Consider the following 16,724-nt stretch of genomic DNA (forward strand, 5'->3'; position numbering starts at 1 on the left):
CCCATTAATGCACTGTATGCTTGTGCACACAGGGTCAAGCTAATTGAAACTATTGAAACAACACATTGAGTTGCATTGCCTAGGAATACTGCTTGATTAATTTGTGTGAGCTAAGATAATCAATATTGTTTCATGAAACTTGCCACAATTTACTAATTTTTATCAAAACTTTTAATGCCAGGCCTATATTTGAAGTAATGACAGTGCTTTGTATGTTTTAGTAACTTGGCATTTTTGTATGATGAAAACGTGTTTTTTATCAGATAACATATACAGGTAAAAGGTCCAGGAATTTGGCGAAACTAAGTGAAAACATAGATTGCCAGTGCATCATAGCTATGCCTTCGCATGGTTATTTTATTGTATTTTCAAGTAAAAAATCGTGTATAGTCTGCCTTTAACGTGTTATTACAGTTTTTTATGATTGCTTTGACTTATTTTGCACAGCAGAATTTCAATGTACAAAACTCAAAATGCAAAGTGCCAAATGGACTTTCAAAATTCATACTCTAAGACACTATATCCTATGCTGACATACAAAGTGTAAAACTGTTAACGCAAAGTGCTAAACTGACTTGCAGAATTCTTACCTTAGGACACTACATCCTATGCTGACATACAAAGTGCAAAACTGTTAATACAAAGTGCCAAACTCTAAATCATATGCTCCATTCTCAGAATACAGCCACCTAATATTACAACAATGTTCAAATGCTTATTACTACAAATGCAGATCACTAAATCAACAGGTGTTTGTAGTCTCAGTGCTTCCAACAACCTTGCCCAGGTGAGTAGCATTGCAACACAATTGATAATCTCTTCACCACTACATAAAACGCTGCTTAGAAACCTGAATGGCAGTTTCTGACAACATGGAGCAGGTTGGTGAGGTTGAGGTTGGTAACGAAGGAGAGGGTCGTGACCCTCTGCTGGGGGCATACAACTCCGAACGCCTCATACATTTTCTGGATGGGCTGTACAACCGTCTCGTACAGCCAAATGCTCAGATGGTGTCCATCATTGTCTGGGACTATGTAAACTTCCACCGTGCATTGGCTGTGCGAGACCGGTTTACAGCCCATCCAGAGTTCCGATCAAAATTCCTTCCACCTTACTCCCCCTTTCTGAACCCCATCGAGGAGTTTTTCTCGGCCTGGAGGTGGAAGGTATACTATAGGTGTCCATATGAGCAGGCAACGCTCCTTCAGGCCATGGATGAGGCATGCAATGACATTACAGCCCAGCAGTGTCAGGGCTGGATAAGGCACTCTAAAAGATTTTACCAGCGCTGTCTTGCCAATGAAGACATCAGATGCGACGTCGACAAAATTCTGTGGCCAAATGCAGCGGGGAGGCAAAATGCTGCTTAAGCAATGAAAAGCAGTTTTTTTTACTTTACAGTAGAGTTTGTTGTTACTGTAACTGTTTTTGCTTTTACTGTTGTTTTTACTGTACAATACAGTATGCTCTGTATGCTCTTCCTTTAATGATTAAACTTCATATAATCTAATCTAATATGTTGTTTGTCTTTCATAAAAACACAAGTGCTATACTGCAGTCTATCACAGGGGATTGTGAAGGGGTGGGGTGGGGTGGGGTGGGGTGTGGTGTGGTGTGGTGGGGGGGTTCGGAGAACCAGACGTGACTGAACGGGAATCTGAAAGCTATCCACAAGGGGTGGAGTAACCACAAGGTCTCAAAAGACTAGAGGAAGGCGACAAGTAAACAAACAGAAAATTAAATACTCCTAAGGGAGAATATCCCAGGTATATCGGACTAAGTAGTCTACCCATGAAAGGGTGATAAGCACTAAAGGACAAGGAGTATTCAAACTAGACAGAACAGAATAATATACTCCTCTGGGCGATAAGTCCTGCCGTTAAATACTGACAAAAAACTACCCAGCGAAAAGGGCAAAACCGAACAGAAAAAAAGAGTATAATAAAGCTGTCTCATAAAAGAACTGAGAGTGTAAAGAAGGTTAAAACTAAAGAAAACAGCCCTCGAAATGAGGATTGATAAAAAACACCCAAAATGCAATGCCGAGTAAGAGATTATTGTGCAATAATAGCAAATAATCCCTTAAATCTCAGCCTTCATTTCAACAGAAATCTCTTCAAAATAAGAAGAGAGACTGTTACAGCTCTGAAATGTTACAAACACACTCACAGAACACCAGCTTGCGTGTAACCAGAGTTGACACAATAGCACTGACTGCAGGCCAGAAAGAGCTTAAATAGGAACTACAGCAGGTGATCCCAATTAGCCCAAACAGGGGAACTACAGCAGGTGAACCCAATTAGCTCAATTAAGGGAAAGAACTGACAAGGATGCCCTCCAGTGGCCAAGGATAGCCACTACCACTCAGAATCGTGACAGGGATGCTTTCTGTACATAATTTCAAGTACTTATGAGGAAATGACCATTGCGTAGTCTTTTTTGCTAACAAGTATTTTGTGTTTGACTGCATTATTTGATAATGGCCGTTGTATTTGAAAATCCACCAATAATTAAACTTCAACGATGAACATATCCACTGTTCTGACATTATGATAAACTTTAGCATGAAATACAATTTAATTTGGTTCAGTTGTTTCTATTGTGCATGCTATATATGATTTTGAGCCCAAGATTAGGAGTATAGCATTTTGCGTTATGACCAAAGAAAACTTTCAAACTTTTTTAATTTAACTTCATTGTTTTAAATGTCTAATCTTCTGGTGCTGTGATAAACTTTTGCATATAATATTCCCTGATTTGACACTGGTATTTTTATTTTGCATGCTAAATTACATTTTGAACCCAAAATGAGCAGTATAGCATTCTGTGTTAAGAGTTTTGCACATTGAAACTCTGTTGTTCAAAATGAGTCAAAGCAATCGTAAAACACTGTAACACGTTGATTTTTAACGTTATGATTAATTAATTATTATTATTTGCATGTTGTCAACGTGTGACTCCAGACGCCAGTTATGCATCTTTTTGACTTGTTTGGCCTTCCATATCTCAAATGTGAAAATGGAATTTAACATTTATGTTCACGTGTGAAAAAAAAAAATAGTATAGGTTACCTATTCCACTCTCATCTTATAAATGGAATTGTGGGATTTTTAAATAGTTCACATGCACACTATTCACATGTGATTTTTTTGTAAGTGATACGAAAGGGTCATAAAAACGCTCGCAGATAAAATCCTTAAAGGATGCGATGTGAGTCATTCTCGCCCGGAAGCGTGAGACTCTGAAGTGCGGCTCGGGTAGCGACGGGTAAAAGGCGTGGCATCACAACGGTTGCTGCGCGCGGATAGAGGGGATGACCTGAACCACACAGCAGCATCAGACCGCAGCGGGGAGAAAACATGAGGATCTTCTCAACATGCCTGCTTTTTACCACAGGTAATAAGACAGCTGCCTCCGCACTGTGCTGAACGAGCGCGTCAGACTGCCTATTACTGTTTCAATAAAGGTGCTCTCTGGCTAGCTTTTAAACCACTAAAGCTGCCGCAGCAAGCAAAACGAAAGTAGATATGTGACGCAGATTACCGGGTGAGGTGATTTTGTTGCTAACGAAAATTCTGCACATATGACAGACTGAAATCAATGTAGGTTCTGCTTTCCGCTGTCCGTTGGATAAATTTAGGATCTGCCGTTAACCACCAGTTCTCTGTTGCAAAACTGTATGAAACTACGGTCGACACGTCGTTAGTTAGCAGCCGCAACGGTCAGAGGCTGCTGTGCGCTACATCTGCAGACCTAATCTTACAATGTGTCCGTTGTACCCAGCGAACCCGCTGCATTAACCCCCAGTGCGCTTTAAAAATGTGGATAGGGCTCGGCTGAAGCGGAGAGACAGGTTATGAATAGTGTTTTGGTGGTGCTACTTTTTTGTTAAGCAAACCAGGAAAATTTTAATTTAACCAATATTTGAGATTATATATTTGGGAATTGCGAATCATTCTCTGGTTTCTAAGAATTTTATAAGTTGCACATTGTTATTTCTTATTCAAATGTTTTTTATTTAGGCCTACCAAAACAACACGATTTTATGCGAACATTTCATAACGGAGCGGCACAATAACAAGCACGTCACGTTTTACAGTTTACACAGATTTAAATATATGACATCGCGCAATTCACAAGTCAAATCGTTGTGAAAATGGAACTAAAACCGTTCTCTATAGAACATTAAATATAGACGATGTTGGCTATTTCTGTATCGCACGCAGACGAATCTGTCGCGACAGAACCTTGATGGCACAGCTCTTATCCCGGAGTCTGGGAAAGCGCGCGGCTCCAGCACGTAGTTGCAGATTGAATAGAATACTATTCTGAAGCATCGGACTGCTGCCAAAGCTTCTTCCGGTGATGAAAAGACTGCCAAAAGACCGCCCCCGTTTTTCCTGTTTAAGACTTTGAGCCAGAATGTTAATTCTAGCCTTTAATGCGCTGTAAGGTTCGTATTTATATTTTTGAAGCCCTCTTATCATGTAAGCCTAGTAAAATATTTCACATCAAGGCAATGATAAAACGTAATGGGTATACTGCATAATACCAAACTAATTTAATGATGTTATCGGGTTACTGTTGGTCTGTGATACACAGTAAAATGTTCAGTGTCAATTCAACTCTAACAGTGTTAATTAAACTCTTAACAGATAATATTTGGTCCGGCTCTGGAACGTGAAACACCTGCACATCTTAAAATGTTCACAGAAGAGATTGGCATACTTAGCTGTTATTCAGGTGGTTACGCAGTTTTGTTTTATTTTAAGTGAATCTATCAGTCATTAAACACACACAGCTGCTTATATGACAGGTAAATTGCCCTGTTGTCTCTGCAGCCCCATCAGAACTCAGTTATTAAATATTTACTCTATCAGAAGAGATAACAGCCCTGTTCACCTGGCTGAACTCAGCGTTACGCAAAGTCGCAAACACACACACACACTTACACACACACAGACACACGCCCACACACACACAGACACACACACTTACACACGCCCGCACACACACACACACTTACACACGCTCGCATACACACACACACACACACACACACACTTACACACGCCCGCATACACACACACACACACACACACACACTTACACACGCCCGCATACACACACACGCACACACACACACACACATGCCCGCACACACACACACACACACACACACACGCCCGTATACACACACACACACACATGCCCGCACACACACACACACACACACGCCCGCACACACACATATTCACACATGCACACACACACACACACACACACATATTTACACACACACACACACGCCCGCCCGCACGCACACACATTCACACACACTCACACACACGTAAATTGCCCTGTTGTCTCTGCAGCCCCATCAGAACTCAGTTATTAAATATTTACTCTATCAGAAGAGATAACAGCCCTGTTCACCTGGCTGAACTCAGCGTTACGCAAAGTCGCAAACACACACACACACTTACACACGCCCACACACACACAGACACACACACTTACACACGCCCGCATACACACACACACACACACACACACACTTACACACGCCCGCATACACACACACACACACATGCCCGCACACACACACACACGCCCGCATACACACACACACACACACATGCCCGCACATACACACACACACACACACGCCCGCACACACACACACACACACATATTTACACACACACACACACACACGCCCGCGAGCACACACATTCACACACACTCACACACACGCACACACACACACACACACACACACCCGCGCGCACACACATTCACACACACGCACACACACACACACAAACACACGCCCGCACACACACACACACACACACACACACACAGCCCACTATAAGGAGATGAGCCAAACTGCCTAACCTTACACATGAATAACAGGTTTTCACACTGGCAAAACCTGTTTTTTTATTAGATAAGATTCTACTTTCCACTTCTGTGGAACTGGGATGTTGACTTCACCAGGTCATTAATAACGGTGCATAATTCAGGACATTACATCTGTAAGATACACCGCAGCTCTACACTGCAAACCACATTTGATATTATATTTAAGAGCAGGAGGTCGGGCGTATGACCCATTACAAACTCACCTGCTCCAGCTGCCTTCACACTCTAAAACCAGCAGGAGCGGCTGCAGCAGGAAGCACGGCGCTGCTGGGTTTTGCTCTTCAGCTGTGATCAGATTAACAGTTAAAATATGCATCTGCTGCTGATCGTGTGTTGGTGGTGGAGTGTGAACGCATTGACTCTACCCTTTCCTCTGTGTTTTCCACTTCACTATAAAGCTCAACCCTCCTCTGTGAAATCTGTGCTGACCCTGGAGCAAAATTCCAGCATATTCAATCTCAGCTCCACACCACATTTATCCACAGAAGCCTTTCACAACAACTATCTACATCCAACCTTCCATATGTAACTATACACACCCAACCTTTTACATGCAGCTTATTTACACACATCCATCTCACAGTGTTTTTTTTTTCATGTAAGCATATTTTGTGAAGAAGAATCAAAGCTGCAAACAGGATGTAGAAACTGAATGTTGAAAGAAGAGCTGCATGTGAGAGAGGAAGAAGGGAGAGGGGGAGGAGGAGGTAGAGAGCCTCTTCCCTGCATTATGACCAGAGCCCTGGGTCCCAAGGAAAAAAGGGTGATTTAGCAGAATAATGAAGGATGAGAAGTTTGAGCAGGGAGACGGGTACATTTTCAGGTCTTTGACCAACCTAAAAACATCATCCAATATGCACCTTACACCAGTACAGTAAAATAAATTAACACAAAATGGTGTTTAACTTTTATATTTAAGCAGTTAGCAGAAGCTAAACTTATCCAGAGGAACTCTTGGACAACAATTCCTAAATCCATCTCATTATTCACATCACCGTTTTGCACACTGTGCTAATTCGCACATCCAGATGATTGGGACAAATTACTGGGGAGGACTTTTACTTTCTGAGCCTGGATTTCCCACTAACTCTGCAGAGGAATGTAGAGAGTCAGGTTAGAGTGGTTTGGTTATTTATTCCTCTTCCCCTTGGCTGAGTGCTGAGAGGCTCACTCACTGATGCAGGTGAGAGTCCAGCAGGTCACCTCTGCCAGTCTGCGTATGGATGGGGGGGGGGGGGGCACTGGGGGGAGGGGGGCACTGGGGGGATGATGAGTGATGATGCATTGTGATGCTGTGGATACAGGAGGGAGGGACTGGAGGAAGCACTTTTTCTATTGGTTGTTTCAATGTACTCTGATTGGTGGAGCCCTCCCTTTCCTCCCACTGTGACATCGCCACTGATATTTTATTGTCCCTGATATGGAGGAAGGAGAACATGCAAAGGCTCTTGATGTGGTGCTGAGCCCTTGTGTTTTGTTTACTTATTAGCACCTGTGAAACTGTTAGCCTGGCTCAGATATACCCAGGTCTGTACTGGGTTTTAATGTGATACATTTAATACAGAAATGAAGTTCATACTAAAGTACTCAATATGTATGATCTTTAAGTCAAAATTTAGTCACAGGTAATGAAACAGATCTCTCAAACGTGTAATTCCTTGTTTACTAAAAGTTTGAAACAAGTCCATTTGACCCAAACTGAACACAGTATGCTTTACTGCATGCATTACCTTGTGCTCATCACTGATGGAGGCTTGTTTCTGTGTCTCCAGCAGTGAGTGTGTTTGGCCAGTCTGTGGAGCTGCACGGCATTCTGGGACAGAGTGTGAAGTTCCCAGCTGCAGTGAAAAAGGTCGGGAGTTTGATGCACAGCGGTGTCACCATTGGAGACGTGACTAATGGTAAATTTACAACGCCCCCAAATGAGAGGTTCAACGGCAGGTTGCACTGGGACAGCAGCACTGGACTCTTCTCCCTCTCTGGGCTGAAGATGGAGGACATTGGAGAGTATAAAGTACAGAATACAGACCAGAACATAAATACCGTCTTCCAGCTGAATGTGTACAGTAAGTACCACTGTGACTCTGTCTATAGGATTGCTAATGCAGTAGTGTGTGTGTGTGTGTGTGTGTGTGAGTGTGTGTGTGTGTGTGTGCGTTTATGTGTGTGTGTGTCAAAAGTCCTAGATTAGCTTGAATCAAAAGGGAATTATACCCATATTAAATTGTATATGTTATCTTGTGAAGATGAGGTTACTTATGCTGCAGAGTCCCAGTCATAATAAACTCATGATTAGTTGACATTAGTTACATTTACATATTTTATATCATGGTTATTTCTCCCAATTTTGAAACATAACAATAAATTATTGTTGTTGTTGTTAGTAGCAGCAGCAGCAGCAGCAGCAGTAGTAGTAGTAGCAGCAGTAGTAGTAGTAGCAGCAGTGTTGATTATATCTTATCTGATCACTATACTCCTTTGGCTCTTTGCTGTACCATTATAGCCCATTGTACCTGGACAGAACTACTTACTACAATACACACCTCTAACAAGGAACATGTGACTTTGATATACTGAGTACAGCAGCAACAGCTGCAGCACATTACTGTCACCAAGACCACTGATCAGAGGGCAGATTTTTAATTCAGGAAGCAGAGTTTCACACTTTAGGAACAACATTCTGAAATAAAAGTATATTACAGCTATCTGAAATATATACTTTGTGTAATTATGAGGCTAAATGTATGTATATTTGTAAGTTTCGCTTTGTAAAAAGAAACAGTCTTGCGATTTCTCTACTGTAATTTGATTATATGATGTCTGTAATTCGTGTTCATAACTGTTCTAATATATTATCATCTCTCCCTTTGTATATGTACCTGGAAATACTTCTAACCACTGTGCCTAGAGGACAACGGTAAGTTACAGAGCAACACATGAATGTTCTTACCCCCTGCGTATAGGATTAATACCGTCGTTTTGAGTTAAAGGTCAATAATAACACGTGATTTAACCTATTTTTACGCACGTTGCATTTTTTTCTGCTGCCTGTAGATCATTTGATTGATTACAGAAAATTTCAGATACATGTTCTTTCTGAGAACATACAAATAACTTTCCTATTAAAGGTTTTCTCCACCTCTGACTCGTCCTTATGATTCACGTTGTGTATCTGGGCGGTGCCAGTCATGTTTTTGACATGATGGATGTTCTTTTCAATGTTTTGCTGAAACTATAGCTGCTGCAGACAAACTGAGCTTCTTCTGGAGCAATGATTTCATTGCCAGTAGTGGCGTCATAATTATCGCAGTAATACAGGCTGTCAATATCATTAGGCAGAACAATTAGGCCCCTTTTACACCTGTTGTTTTCTGTGTCTTGAGCATCTGGATTATGTCCTGATAGGGATTATCCACATATCAGTGCAGGTGTATATACACCCAAGATGCATTAGGAACAGATTCAAATGCAAACACATAAGCTCATTCTTATATGATGTTTATCTGTTCATTTATTTTACCTGTTCAGTTATATTTTAGATTTTAACTGTACAACACAATATCAAATGGAAACCTTGTTCAGTTTGTATGATGTGGTCCTGTTCTTGTTGCCAAGATCTTATAATTCAGATTCATATTTGACTCAGTTATTCTGCACTAAAGTTTTGAATACTATATTCACTATCTTACTCTCTTCTCTTCTGCACAGTTCCTGTCTCAAAACCCCATATCACCATCACTCATAATGAGTACCCCTGCACTATAGTGTGCACTGTGGAGAGAGGGACAGGAGTGATCCTGTCCTGGTACAGAGAGGGTGAGAAGAGGTACGGCAGCTCTGATTCTCTTGATGCCCCGTATCTGAAACTACCCCAGACTGTGGAGACACACGGTATCTACATCTGTGAGGCGAGGAACTCAGTCAGTAATGAGACATCAGACCCTCTCACTGTGGGGGCCCACTGCACAGGTGAGCTTACTGCACCTCATTCACACCTGCTCACATCGTTCTGTACCTGTGTACTCTAGTTTTTAATGATGAGAAAGAGTCTCTAAAATAGGAAAGTGTTCTGTTTATTTTTCTGTATTTTCAGACGGGTGATTTTGTTATTCCTTTTATATGTGCTTTTGCATAATTAAATGAGTTTATTTCAGTACAACAATTCATAACAATGATAACTAGTTATTTTTTAATAATGTGATCTTTTCTCATAATTACTGATGTTTTCCCCTAATAACAAGATAAAATAACTACATGGCAGCGTTGCACTTCTGTACTCTAGAAACCTCCATGATGAGGCGGCCTCCATGCTCTGTACTGAAATAAAGGACCAGGTCTCTCCTGTGAGAGATTCTTCTCCTCAGTAGGATGCCCTGGTTAAATAACGTTCCAGTTATATTCAATATCAGGACAAAGCCAGCGGTACCAGTATTTATGTTTCATTATCCCTCTCGATGGGAAACTTGCTCTGAACTCACTCATTTTAAATCATGTGTTTCAATGTCAATCTGGTTATTTTTCATCAAATATATGATTATAAAGTTAATGTTAGAAAGGGCCATAGTTTGGGGACCTGGTCTAAGTAGCACAATCTACATTAAAACATGTAAGTGTGGCTCCTTCCAGTCGTTAAAAATGACCACTTAAGCTATTGAATCCAAGCATATAGTTGACACGTGACTCAAAGAGACTCAAAGAAACCAAGTTCTTCCTTTTAACTATTTACTGAAGGGATTGAAAACTGTACAAAACAAAAATAAAGACACGGTCAAAGACTAGTGTGCTCCCTCGGCTCAATAGCTTCGTCTAATACAAAAGCGGAAGTGAAACTTATGGTCCTTATTAAAGTGCTACCCAATCAGAGGGGAGCAACTGTTTGAGGTAGTTATTTGATCTATATTGTTCTACATGGGAAATATATATAATATAACCAAAGGTACATAAACAATCACTAATACACAATAATAATTAATATCAACAAAATATTTCTTCTTACAACATGATCTGCACAGCTGTACTAATCATGGATGCATTGCCTTTTACCATGTGACCCTGAAGCTACTGGACCTCCTGCTATTGGGGCAAACGCCAGTCCTTCAGGTAAGAACCCACAATCCCCCTCTCTGACCTCTGTCAGGGTTTCAGGGTACAGTGGCTGGGTGTGGCCACCAGGGGAGCACCCTGAGTCCTAATTGGGCTCACCTGTTGGCCGCCTATTTAACCTGTAACGTGATGGGGTTCGTCGCGTCTTTGTCACTATCAGAAAGACCAGAACCAGGTAATAGGATGGTGGGACTGTGTGAGCTATATTTGTTAGGTTGCTTGCCCGGTACATTCAGTGTTGGTGTTAAGCGCAGTTTAGTGCTCTAGTAAAAAAAAGAAAAAATTCTTTATTATTTTGCAGCTCTGCGAGCTAAGATATTTGGGACGTTGTCCTGGTTTTGTATTTCTTTTGGGTTTTTCTGAGTTGCACTCAGATTATTTATTTTAGCTGAGTGTTTGTCACTCAGCTGTATTCTCGTTTTACCCTAAGTCTAAGGGTTTCCCATTGGAACCTCCAGGACCTTTATTATTTAAGTAGCCTACCAGTGTTTGGGTTCTTGGTTTAGCGTTTGTCGGAGATCTGCTTCGCTATTATTATTTTCTTTGTCTTCTTTTTCCTTCCCTCTGTGTAGTCCTTTGGGATTTAGGGGCTACTTGTAGTAGCTTGGTGTTACCCTTGTCAGTGTGCTTTTGAACCTCCGAACACTACCCATTCCCCCCACACCCTCTACGCACAGCTACACACTGGAGTCTCTGTGCTATACACTGATACACACTGCAGTCTTTGTGCTACACACAGCTACACACTGGAGTCTCAGTTCTACACACATCTACACACTACAGTCTCTGTGCTACACACAGCTAGACACTGGAGTCTCTGTGCTACACACAGCTACACACTGGGGTCTCTGTGCTACACACTGCAGTCTCAGTTCTACACACATCTACACACTGGAGTCTCTGTGCTACACAGATCTACACACTGGAGTCTCTGTGCTACACACATCTACACACTGGAGTCTCTGTGCTACACACAGCTACACACTGGAGTCTCTGTGCTACACACAGCTACACACTGCAGTCTATGTGCTACACACTAGAGTCTCTGTGCTACACACAGCTATACACTGGAGTCTCTGTGCTACACACAGCTACACACTGCAGTCTATGTGCTACACACTAGAGTCTCTGTGCTACACACAGCTATACACTGCAGTCTCAGTTCTACACAGATCTACACACTGGAGTCTCTGTGCTACACACAGCTACACACTGCAGTCTTTGCTACACGCAGCTACACACTGGGGTCTCTGTGCTACACACTGCAGTCTCAGTGCTACACACAGCTACACACTGGAGTCTCTGTGCTACACACAGCTGCACACTGGAGTCTCTGTGCTACACACAGCTACACACTGCAGTCTTTGCTACACGCAGCTACACACTGGGGTCTCTGTGCTACACACTGCAGTCTCAGTGCTACACACAGCTACACACTGGAGTCTCTGTGCTACACACAACTGCACACTGCAGTCTCTGTGCTACACACAGCTACACACTGGAGTCTCTGCTACACACAGCTGCACACTGGAGTCTCTGTGCTACACACTGGAGTCTCTGTGCTACACACAGCTACACACTGGAGTCTCTGTGCTACACACAGCTACACACTGGAGTCTCAGTGCTACACAAAGCTACACACTGCAGTCTCAGTGCTACACAAAGCTACACACTGCAGTCTCTGTGCTACACACAGCTACACACTGCAGTCTCTGTAATACACACTCCAGTCTATGTGCTACACACACCTACACACTGGAGTCTCTGTGCTACACACAGCTACACACCGGAGTCTCTGTGCTACACACTAGAGTCTCTGTGCTACACACAGCTATACACTGCAGTCTCAGTTCTACACAGATCTACACACTGGAGTCTCTGTGCTACACACAGCTACACACAAGTCTCAGTTCTACACACAGCTACACACTGCAGTCTCAGTGCTACACACAGCTACACTGGAGTATCTGTGCTACGCACAGCTAAACACTTTAGTCTCTGTGCTACACACAGCTACACACTGGAGTCTCTGTGCTACACACAGCTACACACTGGATTCTCTGTGCTACACACTGGAGTCTTTGTGCTGTACACTTGAGTCTCTGTGCTACACACAGGATTCTCTGTGCTACACACTGGAGTCTCTGTGCTACACACAGCTACACACTGGAGTCTATGTGCTACACACAGCTACACACTGCAGTCTCTGTGGTACACACAGCTACACACTGGGGTCTCTGTGCTTCACACAGCTACACACTGCAGTCTCTGTCCTACACACTGGAGTCTTGGCTCTAGAGTCCCCCTTTTTACTCACAGTGAATTGTATAATGTAATGTAATGTATAAGGATTTTGTGAATTGATGTGCTGATTTGCTCTCTGACTCAGATACAGTATCAGTAGTGCTGCTGTTGTGCACTTTGACCAGGTTTTGAATGTCTCTGTTTCTCTCTTTACAGGTTCCAGCACAGGGATAATAGTTGCCAGTGTTATCGCTGTTGTTGCTGTCCTCATTGCAGCTGTCTTTGCTGTTCTGTATTGCCGTAAGTATCAGTCACACTGCTTTGAGCTCTGGCAGTAATAAACATGGTCTGTGAAGCAGCTCCATTAGAGGTGAGATGAGGAGATACATCAGCAGATACAGTGGATGAAAGCATAATGCCATTCAGTAGCGCTAGCTCAGAATTTTAGGACATCTGTTGCACTTTCCACCTCGGGTCCTAATTCAGAGACACTTCATAATATGAGATGCCGTATTTTATGGTATTCTTTTGTAAAAATGTTTCAGTGGAAAAATTATAACATCAAGTCAAAACTGCTTTTTTAGGATGCAAGTTATTTCATACATAAAGAAAGGGGAATTAAACATTTATCTTTGTCGTAATCAGGGTTGAAGTAGCACTCTAAATGACGTTATTAATGAAGTGGACGTTCGCAATGAATGGAAGATTTGCTAAATGTAGCTGCCATTCATTTCTACATGCGTTACAGCTAATGCTAGCAGCTGACCGGTCTCTGCTAAAACTGACTTTGCCTCCATTCACCTCCTAGATTACCCATAATCCATCTCTTTAATACTGAGCTGCAGAATCAGGGTGGGCCTCCAGCTGTAGAGATTTTAGTGTGACTGACTGGAGTACTGAAGACCCAAACTACAGCACAGCGGTCCACAGGTTCTTACATATTAATATATCACAACTGACAAGTTGTGATAGTTTAACACAGACCGGTTAGTAAAGGTGTTTTAGGGAGCCAGGTTAGTAAAGGTGTTTTAGGGAGACAGGCTAGTAATGGGGTTTTGGGGAGACAGGTTAGTAAAGGTGTTTTGGGGAGACAGGTTAGTAAAGGTGTTTTAGGGAGACAGGTTAGTAAAGGTGTTTTGGGGAGACAGGTTAGTAAAGGTGTTTTAGGGAGACAGGTTAGTAAAGGTGTTTTAGGGAGCCAGGTTAGTAAAGGTGTTTTGGGGAGACAGGTTAGTAAAGGTGTTTTAGGGAGACAGGTTAGTAAAGGTGTTTTGGGGAGACAGGTTAGTAAAGGTGTTTTAGGGAGACAGGTTAGTAAAGGTGTTTTAGGGAGCCAGGTTAGTAAAGGTGTTTTGGGGAGACAGGTTAGTAAAGGTGTTTTAGGGAGACAGGTTAGTAAAGGTGTTTTGGGGAGACAGGTTAGTAAAGGTGTTTTAGGGAGACAGGTTAGTAAAGGTGTTTTAGGGAGACAGGTTAGTAAAGGTGTTTTAGGGAGACAGGTTAATAAAGGTGTTTTGGGGAGACAGGCTAGTAATGGGGTTTTGGGGAGACGGGTTAGTAAAGGTGTTTTGGGGAGACAGGTTAGTAAAGGTGTTTTTGGGGAGACAGGTTAGTAAAGGTGTTTTGGGGAGACAGGTTAGTAAAGGTGTTTTTGGGGAGACAGGTTAGTAAAGGTGTTTTAGGGAGACAGGTTAGTAAAGGTGTTTTAGGGAGACAGGTTAGTAAAGGTGTTTTAGGGAGACAGGTTAATAAAGGTGTTTTGGGGAGACAGGCTAGTAATGGGGTTTTGGGGAGACGGGTTAGTAAAGGTGTTTTGGGGAGACAGGTTAGTAAAGGTGTTTTTGGGGAGACAGGTTAGTAAAGGTGTTTTGGGGAGACAGGTTAGTAAAGGTGTTTTTGGGGAGACAGGTTAGTAAAGGTGTTTTTGGGGAGACAGGTTAGTAAAGTGTTTTAGGGAGACAGGTTAGTAATGGTGTTTTAGGGAGACAGGTTAGTAAAGGTGTTTTGGGGAGACAGGTTAGTAAAGGTGTTTTAGGGAGACAGGTTAGTAATGGTGTTTTAGGGAGACAGGTTAGTAATGGTGTTTTAGGGAGACAGGTTAGTAAAGGTGTTTTAGGGAGACAGGTTAGTAAAGTGTTTTAGGGAGACAGGTTAGTAATGGTGTTTTAGGGAGACAGGTTAGTAAAGGTGTTTTTGGGGAGACAGGTTAGTAATGGTGTTTTAGGGAGACAGGTTAGTAAAGGTGTTTTAGGAAGACAGGTTAGTAAAGGTGTTTTGGGGAGACAGGCTAGTAATGGGGTTTTGGGGAGACGGGTTAGTAAAGGTGTTTTGGGGAGACAGGTTAGTAAAGGTGTTTTAGGGAGACAGGTTAGTAAAGGTGTTTTGGGGAGACAGGTTAGTAAAGGTGTCTTTGGGGAGACAGGTTAGTAAAGGTGTTTTTGGGGAGACAGGTTAGTAAAGTGTTTTAGGGAGACAGGTTAGTAATGGTGTTTTAGGGAGACAGGTTAGTAAAGGTGTTTTGGGGAGACAGGTTAGTAAAGGTGTTTTAGGGAGACAGGTTAGTAATGGTGTTTTAGGGAGACAGGTTAGTAATGGTGTTTTAGGGAGACAGGTTAGTAAAGGTGTTTTAGGGAGACAGGTTAGTAAAGGTGTTTTAGGGAGACAGGTTAGTAATGGTGTTTTAGGGAGACAGGTTAGTAAAGGTGTTTTTGGGGAGACAGGTTAGTAATGGTGTTTTAGGGAGACAGGTTAGTAAAGGTGTTTTAGGGAGACAGGTTAGTAAAGGTGTATTTGGGGAGACAGGTTAGTAATGGTGTTTTAGGGAGACAGGTTAGTAAAGGTTTTTATCAGATGACGCTTGAAAATCACATGGTTTATCTATTTGTCAAATTTTATATTGATTATGTATCTTTTATTTTTATGATGTGTTACTTAGTATGATTTAGATATGTGTTTAGTCGTTCAGTTCTTCAACTTAATGGTCTGACATTAGCTCATTTGAATATTTTCAGTCTGCCATATTGTAAACATAGTTTTATTAAAAGGTGTATTTCCTGAGAAGTGGGACGAATCTATAGTGATACCGCTGCCCAGAGTTGACAGATTCGTGTTCACAGGAGTAAACGGTGAACCTATTAGTCTACTTCAAATATTGAGCAGGGATATGGAGAACAAATGGCATTTGGACAGATTTATAAATATTTTTCAGGAAATTAGCTGATTCCCATATAGGGCAGGTCACTCCACCTGTAGTGCCATAACGCTTAGGACAGATACATGGCTGATAGAACTGGATACTCACAAGTTAGTCTGTGCCGTGATAATGGATTTCAGCGCTGCCTTTGACCTGATAGACCATGAAATATTGTTGAGCAAGGCATATTGCTATGGCTTCTCACCGTCTGCTCTCTCGTGGATGGGTGGCTACCTATCAGCAAGAAAGCGGAGAC

General features: G+C 42.2%; 2 protein-coding genes across 5 annotated transcripts in view; one reads left to right on the top strand and one right to left on the bottom strand.

Moving 5' to 3' along the window:
* Window positions 1-16,724, bottom strand: part of LOC118227653 (titin-like) — a 128,548-nt gene that overhangs the window by 86,689 nt on the left and 25,135 nt on the right. The window lies entirely within an intron of this gene.
* Window positions 1-16,724, top strand: part of LOC118227654 (T-lymphocyte surface antigen Ly-9-like) — a 237,213-nt gene that overhangs the window by 56,277 nt on the left and 164,212 nt on the right. The window contains exons 2-4 of one of the 4 annotated variants that reach the window (XM_035418386.1): window positions 7,701-7,994; window positions 8,837-8,845; window positions 9,637-9,897. The exons of the other annotated variants lie outside the window; for them this stretch is intronic. Coding sequence (XP_035274277.1) covers window positions 7,701-7,994; window positions 8,837-8,845; window positions 9,637-9,897 — 564 coding nt within the window. The remainder of the gene's footprint in view (window positions 1-7,700; window positions 7,995-8,836; window positions 8,846-9,636; window positions 9,898-16,724) is intronic. 4 annotated transcript variants of the gene reach the window in all.

This window comes from Anguilla anguilla, chromosome 5 (genome assembly GCF_013347855.1).
Source record: "Anguilla anguilla isolate fAngAng1 chromosome 5, fAngAng1.pri, whole genome shotgun sequence".
NCBI classification, from domain to species: Eukaryota; Metazoa; Chordata; class Actinopteri; order Anguilliformes; family Anguillidae; genus Anguilla; species Anguilla anguilla.